The sequence below is a fragment of the Muscardinus avellanarius genome (genome assembly GCF_963383645.1).
Source record: "Muscardinus avellanarius genome assembly, chromosome: 3".
Classification (NCBI taxonomy): Eukaryota; Metazoa; Chordata; class Mammalia; order Rodentia; family Gliridae; genus Muscardinus; species Muscardinus avellanarius.
Window position 1 is genome coordinate 37,144,329 of NC_137788.1, and position 10,322 is coordinate 37,154,650.

A 10,322-nucleotide genomic window follows, 5' to 3' on the forward strand; every position below is an offset into this window, starting at 1 on the left:
ACCTTACTAAGTAGCTGAGGCTGTCCGCAAACCACAATCCTCCTGTTTCAGCCTCTCAAATGCTGGGATTACAAGTGTGCGCCACCAGGCCCGGCTGTGACATATTATTTTTGTCTGCCCACTGAGGATGCAAATCCCTGGAGAACAAGGACCTTGTTCTGTCTTGTTGACCTTGTATCCCTAGTTCCAAAATCAGTGCCCAACACACTCAGAGCATTCGGTATTGTGGAATACATAAACTGCAGCAGGGCTTCCAGGGTTTGGTTTGTAGTCCCAAAGAGCCAGCCCTGGGAAAGCTTAAGGCAAGAGCCTGGTCTGGGGGTTCTAGGGGCGCAGTGGGTCCCTCTAGCCTCTAGAGGCCCTACAGGGCGTCGCTCTCTCCAGCTGTAGCCCCGCATCTCCACTCGGAGCTCCAGGGCACCTGGCTGAAGGCGTCAGAGCTGCTCAGACTGAAGGCTGGGAGGTGTCGATAGAGCAGCAGACAGAAAGACCCGGTGCTTAGGAGGAGGGGGGCGGTTACTGAGGACTGAACCCGGTGGGTTTCTACCTCCAAGCAACTCAAACCCTCAGCCCCCACCCAGCCCCACCTCTTTTTGGTACTGGGGGTTGAACGCAGGGGCAATGTACCTCTGAGCCACACTCCTATGCCTATCTTATTTCTTTTCTTTCTTTCTTTTCTTTCTTTCTTTCTTTCTTTCTTTCTTTCTTTCTTTCTTTCTTTCTTTCTTTCTTTCTTTCTTTCATGTGGTGCTGGGGATAGAACCCAGGGGCTTTCTACCCTTGGGCTATCCTCCTAGACCTATTTTATATTTTATTTGGAAACAGGGTCTCACTAAGTTGCTGAGAGCCTAAGTAGCTGAGGCTGAGGCTCGTTTGGAACATGCATGATCCTCCTGTCTCAGCCTCCCAAGCGCTGGGATTACGTGCGCTACCACGCCCAGTTTATTTTTTATTCTGAAACAGAGGCCGGCCTTGAATCTGCCACCTTCCAGTCCCAACTTCCCAAGCACGCGGATGGGGGCTAGGAAATTACTTAAGTGGTAAGGGTTGAGATCGGGCTAGAGACGCCCGCAGCCAGCGGGAGGGCATTGGCTGAGAAGTGGGTGTGGCCGGTGGGTGTGGCCCCGCCCCGCCCCCCGGCGCGGAGCTAAGTAGCAGCTCAGCGAACCTATTGTGGCGTGCGGTGCCCGGACCCCTACCTGCGGCCGGTCGGAGGTGGGCCTCGTTCCCGCGCGGTCCCGGGTGCCGCTGGTCTGGCTGGGATGGAGCCGGAGGAGGCCGAGGAGCTGCAGGCCGCGCGCCAGCCCGCCGCGGTGAGCCCCGCCGGCGGCCGGGTGCTGGGGTGGCCTGGGAGTGGAGGAGGGACCGGGTGGAGGGAAGCGGAATGGCGGGGAGGGGGCAAAAGCAGACATGGAGGGTGGTTACCAGGGGTGAGAAAGCGGAGGGATGGGCAGTGGAGGATGTAAATCATGTCATGTATTCAATTTACCTCCATCGGGTATTGGAGCATCGGGTGTTGGGTGCTGGGGTAGAAGGGTCCCAGGCAACTTCCCAGAGAGGACCGTGTACTCTGGGAAGCAAAGAAGCCAAGACACAGGAAGTCAGCCGAAAATGACTGGGAGGGAAATTTAGTGATGGGGCCCTTTGCCAGGTCCTGAGAACACAACTGAAAGTTTACCATATGACAAGTCATTGTACCTTTTTTTTTTATTACTAGGGATTGACCCTGGGGCCATTCTATCTTTGAGCTGCCTTCAGCCCGATATTATTTTATTTTATTTTGGTGCCGGAGATTGAACCTAGCCCTTTCGATTTTATTCCCTCTAGATTTTATTTTGAAATGGCCACACTAAGTTGTGGAGGGCCTCACTGGGTTGCTGAGGCTGTCCTTAAACCTACAATACTTCTGTCGCAGCCTCCCAAGTCCTGGGATTACAAGTGTTCACCACTGTGCCTGGCTACCAGAAGGAATTTGGATTCTATTTTGGAGGCTGGGCAGAGGCTAGACCAGGCCATGAGCTTCTGGGAAAGTGGTCTGGGGGAGGGAGGTGGAGAACTGCAAGTCCTTGTGGAATGGAGTCAGTTATTCCCAGATCAGTAGGAAGCCTTGAAGAATTTAAGAGTAATCTGCAACAACTAGGTTTGCATTTAAAAAGAGTGCCCTTGAGGTTGTTAGCAGAATTCCAGGCTGTAGTTAAAAAAGCTGTTGACCTAATCCAGGTGAGAAGTAAGGTGGCCGCCCACCTTGAGACTGGAGGGTGGAGAAGGGGGAGCTGAGTGGATTCTGGAGGTGTTTCTGTGTTGAACCACAAGAATTGGTCAACAGAGCTGACTTTTCATATCTGAGAGTTCTGCATCCGTGGATCAGAAGTACTCAGAAAAATAATTGCATCTGAACATATAAAAACCTTTTTTGGCATGATCACCAATAGTATAACATTTATGTAGCATTTATGCTGTTGTATGTATGTTTATAAGTATTTATTATGGTTCTGGGGATTGAACCCAGGGGCCTCTACCTCCAAGCTACACCTACCCCTATTTATTTATTTATTTATTTATTTATTTATTTGTGTAGTACTGGGGATGGAACGCAGGGGCATTCTACCTCTGAGCTACATCTCCAGCCCCCCCCTTTTTTTGTTCTTTGAGACAAAGTCTCACTGAGTTGCAGAGGGCCTTATTAAATAGCTGAGGCTGGCAGAAATCCTGTGATCCTTCTGTCTCAGCCTCCCAAGTACTGGGATTACAAGCATGTGTCACCACTCTTGGCCTGTTTTATTTATTTATTTATTTATTTATTTATTTATTTATTTATTTATTTTGGTGGTACTGGGGTTTCTGGAAGCCCCTTTACCTCCGTTCTACACTCCCAGACCTATTTTTTAATATTTTTATTTGGAAACAGGGTCTCTTAAGCCAGTGTGGCAGGCTTCGAACCTGCGCGATCCTCCTGTCTCCGACTCGGATCACGCAGGTTAGAAGCCAGCCGCGCTGGCTCAAGAGACCCTGTTTCCAAAAATAAAAATAGGTCTGGGAGTGTAGCCCGGAGGTAAAAGGGCTTCCAGGAACCCCAGTACCCCCCCCCCCCCCACACACAAGATAAAGAACAAAAAATAGGGCTGGAGATGTAGCTCAGAGGTAGAGTGCCCCTGGGTTCCACCCCCAGTACTGCAAAAATAAATAAGTAAATAAATAAATAATTTTATTTTTTTAAATTTGAAACAGGGTCTCACTAAGTTGTTGAGGGCCTCACTAAGTTGCTGAGGCTGGCTTTAAACCAGTGATCCTCTTGTCTCAGCCTCCTAAGTACTAGGATTACAGGTGTGTGCCACCATGCCTGGCTTAGTTTTTTGTTTTTTGTTTTTTTTTTTTTACATATATTAGATAATCTAGTGATGGTATAAAGTGTACAGGGGAATATGTGTAGGTCATATGCAAACATATGCTGTTTTATTTGAGGGACTTGAGCATCATGGATAAAAGTCCTAGAACCGGTCCCCTGTGGGTTCTAAGGGACAACTGTACTTGGATGTAGGTGGTGTCTAGGGTAAATGAACACAGTTGAGTGGAAATAGTGTTGACGGTTTCTGAGAGCAAAGGACGAGAAGGAACAGGAGATTATATATATATAATATCCCCCCCCCCCCCCCCCCGGGAGCGGTGGTGGGCAAGGATGAAAGTACGTTTTGGACATAGTCATCTGAGGAGTGAGGCTCTCCAAATGGAGCCAGGAATAGGCAGCCTGAGAAGCCCGGGAGGGATCCTCCCTGGAGCCCGAGAAATTTAGGAATAATTGGAATATAAGTAGAATGAATCCATTAGCTTGGGAATGATCGCCCAGAGAAAGTTGAGGAAGGTAAATTTCGCACAGAGATCAAAGGAGGGGCCAGAGACAAGAGAAGGATTAAAGCCAGGAAAGTATGATGCTGTGCAACCGAGGGAAGGAGACACTTCCCACTTACCTAGATCTGTTATCTCTAAATTAGCTGCATCTTAAAGCTTAATTGAGCTCCTTACTTTGGGTAAGAATGCCTCTGAGGTATGGTAGGTTTCATCACCCAATGCTCGGTAGGTATTGGGAGACATGTCTTTGCACACTTAACGGATATTCAGGTACCAAAACACCTGATCCTTTTACCCTTCTAATCAGAAAATAATTCGTGTGTGTCATCTTATATGTATCCAAATATTCAATTCCCTACCAGCAGTCATTCACTGATGGTTTTTCTTTTTTGGTGTGTGTGTTTCTGGAGATTAAACCCAGGGGAATTCTACCTCTGAACTACACTGCCAGCCAGCCCTTTTTATTTTTAAACAGTCTTCGATAGGTTGGTCTTATTTGATGGAGATTGAACCCAGGGCCTTGCACAAACTAGGCAAGTACTGTACCACTAAGTTACAACCACGGCCCTCATTTGCTATTTATTTATTTATTTATTTATTATTTATTTTTGTGGTATTTGGGATGGAACCCAGGGGCATTCTACCTCTGAGCTACACCTCCAGCCCTATTTTTTTATTCTTTTTTTTTTTTCGTATCTGGGGATTGAACCCAGGGGCATTCAATCTCCGAGCTACACCCCTTGTCCTACTTTTTATTTTGAAACTGGGTCTCACTGTGTTACAGAGACCCTCACTAAGTAGCTGAGGCTGTTCGCAAACCGCGATCCTCAGGTCTCAGCCTCCCAAATGCTGGGATTACAAGCATACGGCACCATGCCCAGCTTTTTCTCTATTTTGAAACAGGGTTTTACTGAGTTGCAAAAGGTCTTACTACTTAGCTGAGGCTATCTGCGAACTGTGATCCTCTTGTCTCAGCCTCTCAAATGTTGGTCCTAAGTATTGGGATCGGATCGCAGGCATGGGCCACCACACCCGGGCTTCATAATCTTTATGCATTAGCCTCTTCAATTCCACCCAGGTGGAATCATTTTTGTATTCTTTAAATTTTTTTTCTTTTTTAGTAGGGGGTGTAATTTTGTTTCCCCTAACAAATAATCTGGTCCTCTGAAGATAAATTCAAACTTCATATTCTCAAACTGAGCAGAGTGGTGTATGTTTGTGATCCTAGTACTGGGGAGGCTGAGACAGGAGGATCACAGGTTTTATTTTATTTTACTTTAGTTTTTACAGTACTGGGGATAAAACCCAGGGCATTCTACCTCTGAGCTACACCCCCAGCCCTATTTTTTTTATTTTTTATTTTGAAACAGGGTCTCACTGAGTTATAAAGGGCCTCACTAAGCTGAGGCTGGTTGCAAACCCGGATCCTCCTGTCTCAGCCTCTCAAATGCTGGGATTGCAAGTGTGCGCCACCACGCCTGGCTAAGGATCACAGGTTTTAGAGACACTCTAAGTAAAAAATAAATAGGGCAGGGGTGTAGCTCAGAGGTAGAATTTCCCTGGATTCCAGCCCTAGTACCACAAAAATAAAATAAAAACGAACAAGTTTCTTGTAGACAGCATAGCTGTATCATGTTTTATATCTGTGAGCTATACCCTCAGCCCTATTTTTTATTCTTTATTTTCTTTTATATTTTGTGGTATTGGAGGTGGAACCCAGGGGCTTTTCTACCTCTGGGCTGTCCTCCCAGACCTATTTTATACTGTATTTGGAAACAGAGTCTCACTAAGTAGCCGAGGCTGGCTTTGAACCTGTGATCCTCCTGTCCAGCCTCCCAAGTGCTGGGATTACAAGCGTGCGCCACCACGCCTGGCCTATTCTTTATTTTCTAACAGGGTCTCACTAAGTTGCAGACGGCCTCACCAATTGAGGCTGGGCATGATGTTTTTATTTTTATTTTTAAAATTTTTTTAATGTTTGGTATTGGGGTTTCTGGAAGCCCTTCTAACCCTGGGCTACACTCCCAGACCTATTTTTTATATTTTTTTATTTGGAAACAGGCTCTCTTAAACCAGCGTGGCTGGCTTCGAACCTGCATGATCCTCCTGTCTCGGCCTCCCAAGCACGGGGATTATAAGTATGCGCCACCACGCCCGGCTGGCATGATGTTTTTAAAAAGCCTTTTCCTGCCAGTATGTCTTGTGATTGGAGAGTATAATCCATTTACATTTAAAGTGTTTACTGAGAAGTTTATTTAATTCTGTCATTTTGTCTCCCATTTCCATCATTGTTTTTTGTTATTGTTTAGCTGTTTAGTTGTTTTTCTTTTTCTTTCTAGTAAAACCTTTAAATTCCCTTCACATTTCCTTTTGTATATATTCTTTCTTGGTGGGTTACTGGGGATTGAACCCAGGGTCATTCTACCTCTGAGCTATACCCCAAATCTATTTTATTATTGTTTTGAAATAGGGTCTCACTAGGTTGGTGATAGTCTAAGTTGATGGGGCCATCCTCAAACCTGGGATCCTCCTATCTCAGCCTCCCAAGAACTGGAAGTACAAGTGTGCACCACCACACCCAGCTCTTTTGTATATATTCTATAACTGTTGTTATCATGGGGATTACACTTGACATCTTAAAGTTATAACACTAATTTGAATTTATACCAGCTTAGCTTCAATAGCATACATACATTTTTATAGCATCACATTATACTTTATAACATTACATTTAAATGCATTGTGTTAAAAATATGGCTTCATAATCTTTATGCATTAGCCTCTTAAATTATGTTGAAAACAAAGAGTTAAACATCAAAGTTACAGCCTTGTGTGGTAGTGTATGCCTGTAAATCCAGCACTTGGGCGGCTGAGACAGGAGGATCACAGATTTGTTGCCAGCCTCAGCTTTGTAGTGATGCCTTCAGCCCTGTTTCAAAACAAAATAAAGCCAGGCGTGGTGGCACACGCTTGTAATCCCCGCGCTTGGGAGGCTGAGACAGGAGGATCGCGCAGGTTCAAAGCCAGCCTCAGCTATTGAGTGAGGCTCTCAGCAACTTAGTGAGACCCTGTCTCCAAAGAAAATATAAAATAGGGCTGGGAGGGTAGCCCAGAGGTAGAAAGCCCCTGGGTTCCACCCCCCAGTACCACACAAAACAAAACAAAACAAAATAGAACTGGGGTGTAGCTCAAGGTAGAATGCCCCTGATTCCATCCCTAGTACAAATAAATAAGTAAATTAATTTAGACTTCCCAGAGATTTTATGACAATTTTTTCAAAGGTTTTAAAAACTTTCTTTCTTTCTTTCTTTCTTTCTTTCTTTCTTTCTTTCTTTCTTTCTTTCTCTTGTATTGGGGTTGAAACCAGGGGCTTTTCTACCTCTGGGCTATCCTCCCAGACCTAGTTTCATACTTTATTTGGAAACAGTTTCACTAAGTTGCTGAGAGCCTCACTCAGTAGCTGAGGCTGGCTTCGAATCTGTGATCTTCCTGTCTCAGCCTCCGAAGCGCTGGGATTACAAGCTGGGATTACAAGCGTGCGCCACCACGCCCGGTTATGACAGTTTTTTTTTCTTATGGCTTTAAGCTATTGTCTACTGTCCTTTCATTTCAAACTAAAAGACTCATTAACATTCCTTGCAGAATCCACTAAATGGTAATGATTTTGGTGGCCTTTTGCTTACTTGGGAACTTCTTGATTATTTAATTTTCTTTTTGTGTGTGGTACTGAAGCTTTCTAACTCAGGCCTATACCCCCAGACCTATTTTATATTTTATTTGGAAACATGCTCTCAGTAAGTTGCTGAGAGCCTCACTAATCTGCTGAGGCTTTATACCTGTGTGATTCTCCTGTCTCGGCCTCCAAAGTACTGGGATTACAAACGTGCACCATCATGCCCAGCTCTTGATTACTTAATTTTTAATTTAAAAAATACTTTACTTTTATCCAGTTGTGGTGGTCCATACCTGTAATTCCAGTACTTGAGAGGCTTAGATAGGGGGATCACAGGTTTGAGGCCAGACTCAGCAACTTAGGGAGACCCACAGAAACTAGTAAGACCGTTTCTGAGTTAAAAAAGGGGGTGGGGTGGGGTGAGAAGGAAGGCTTGGTATAGCTCAGAGAAAAGACAAGTGAAAAACAAAAACAATAAAATACATTAAAAGCAGGAATAAATAAAAAGAACTAGGGGTGTAGTTTGGAGGTACAATTCCCAGAACCAGAAACAAAATAAAGACAACAAAAAATGCTGACAGGAAAAGTGGCAGGAGCTATGCCTAGGTTTCTGCTGTGGTCCTCCTGTAGGTCAGGCCTGGTAGCAAGCTGAAGCCAGGCAGTGTTCTGGAGGCAGGGTAATTCAAACCAGAGAAGCTGGGAAGCTGCCTTAGGAGGGGTCTGGGGCTGGTGGGAGAGGGAGTGTGACCTGGGGTGCATTAAGCCTCTCTCTGTTCCCTAGGATAACCAGAAGGCCCCGTGCCCCTCGAATCTGTCTCCTGGAAGCAGCGGTGTGCACGCCTCTTGGAACCTCGGCCCACCAGATGCTCAGCACTTCCCTCGGGACTCAAAGCTGTTGAGGACCTTTTTGGTGCCTTCTGAGGCACCTGGCCAGACCAAGGATGAGGCAGAGTCCCAGTTCAGCGCGCCAGTCCCTGACCACAGCCGGAGCTACTGCCCCCAGGGGACGCTCACTCCTTCCCACTTGACTTACAGTCAGGGCGCGTCTCCCACCCAGCCAGGGCTGATGATTTGCAAGCAGCCCCAGATGCCCTTAGGAGAGCCCCACATTCCAGAGGTGCCAGTGACCTTCGGTGAGAACCTAAGAATGACCCCCAGCAGGCTGCCAGTCTCGGTGTCCAGTGAGATCTCCTTGGTGCCCCACAGCAGTGTCCCCGCGATGCCTTACTCTGATCCTGCGCTCATATCTTTGATACCTAAAATGTCGGTCTCAGCCGTTTCCCCCACCAAGGCCTCGCAGGCTGTGCCATCCTCCGTGGCTCAGATCTTGCCACCCAGCAACCCCTATACACTTGGGATACCCTCAGCAGGGTCCCAATCCTTGTTCCCATTAGAATCCGAGGACTCTCTTGTGAACCAATCAGACTTCCAGAAAGATAGCCTCCTAGATGAGGAGCCTGCACCTGCTCCACAGAAAGCAGAGAACACCTGGGCCCAGGAAGGGGCATCTGGAAAGGAAGCCCCACTTTTAAAGCCGTATTGCTGCCAGTACAAGGACTGTGGGAAAGCTTATACCAAGCGCTCCCACCTCGTGAGTCACCAGCGCAAACACACAGGTGAGTGGGGTCGGGTGGAGGGGTGTGTGTGTGTGTGGGGGCTCTGGGCTTCCCATTTGTGCTGAAGCAGCGGTTTGTAATTGCTTGGGATTAGTTCTTTCAAGCTTGGAGCCAAGCTGTACAGACCCTATCAACTTACCGTCCAGGACGCCGTGTGTCTGTGTGTGTGAGGTACTGAGGATTGAACCCAGAGGCATTCTACCTCTGAGCCGTACCCCCGGCCCTCTTTTTATTTGGAAATGGGTCATCACTAAGTTGTGACTGACCTTGAACTTACAATCCTCCTGTCTCAGTCTCCCAAGTACTGGGATTGCAGGCTTGTGCCACCATGTCTTGTGCCTGTTTTATCTTCTCCTTTGATTCTTCAACCATGGCTGCTTTTGTGTCCTAGAGCAACCCCTCCCATCCCACCTTTTGGGCTCTTCTGCTACTTGATCCGGCCTCTTCCATATTGTTTGCTAGGTGAGAAGCCCTATCGATGCACCTGGGAAGGCTGTGTGTGGTCTTTCTTCCGTTCTGATGAGCTTGGACGACATATGCGGATACACACCAAACTTCGGCCGTATAAATGTGAAGAGTGTGGCAGACAGTTCATGAGATCCGATCATCTGAAACAGCACCAAAGGATTCATCAGAGGCCGCCCGTGTTCCCAAACCTACAGGCCAAGAGTGGACAGGTGGATGGTCCTCTTGCTTTTGGCCTTTAGGTCCATCCTACAATGAGACTCTCGCTTGTTTTCCTTCTCTACCCAAATCCAACTGCCTCCAACCAGCTCGACTCTGGTCGGTGTAGGTTTAGACTAAGACAACGATTAAGAGGCAGTGGGGAAGTCCAAATGACCCTCTGGACCCCATTGGAGTTTCCTAAAATCCTCAACCACTTGGCTATCCCACCTCCCTGGCGCCACCTACTGGGGCTGTTTAGCCAGACAGAAAGATGGCCGTGCCCTGTTGAGATTCAAGGCTTTATTCAAACGCTTATTTCAGGTCATTCCCTACCAGCTTGAAACTTGAGAGACTCTTTTTTACCTGATATAGAAAACTTAAGTTCTTTAGCTTGGTCTTCCACAGTTTCCAGAGCCAGACTGTGTTCAAGTCTTGAACTTTTACTGACTAGCCACGTGACTGCATGAGATCTTTTGATCACGATACCTTATTTCTTCCAGAAAATGAGAAAGACAGTACTG

At 46.7% G+C, this 10,322-nt stretch overlaps 1 protein-coding gene across 1 annotated transcript; it reads left to right on the top strand.

The window, feature by feature from the left end:
- Window positions 1-1,410: 1,410 nt before the first annotated feature.
- On the top strand, window positions 1,411-9,842 carry KLF17 (KLF transcription factor 17; the record flags this gene model as incomplete). Its single annotated transcript, XM_080691399.1, has 4 exons — window positions 1,411-1,430; window positions 8,150-8,159; window positions 8,301-9,135; window positions 9,598-9,842. The coding sequence occupies 4 exons, from the start codon at window positions 1,411-1,413 to the stop codon at window positions 9,840-9,842; spliced, it is 1,110 nt and encodes a 369-aa protein (XP_080547525.1).
- Window positions 9,843-10,322: the final 480 nt, after the last annotated feature.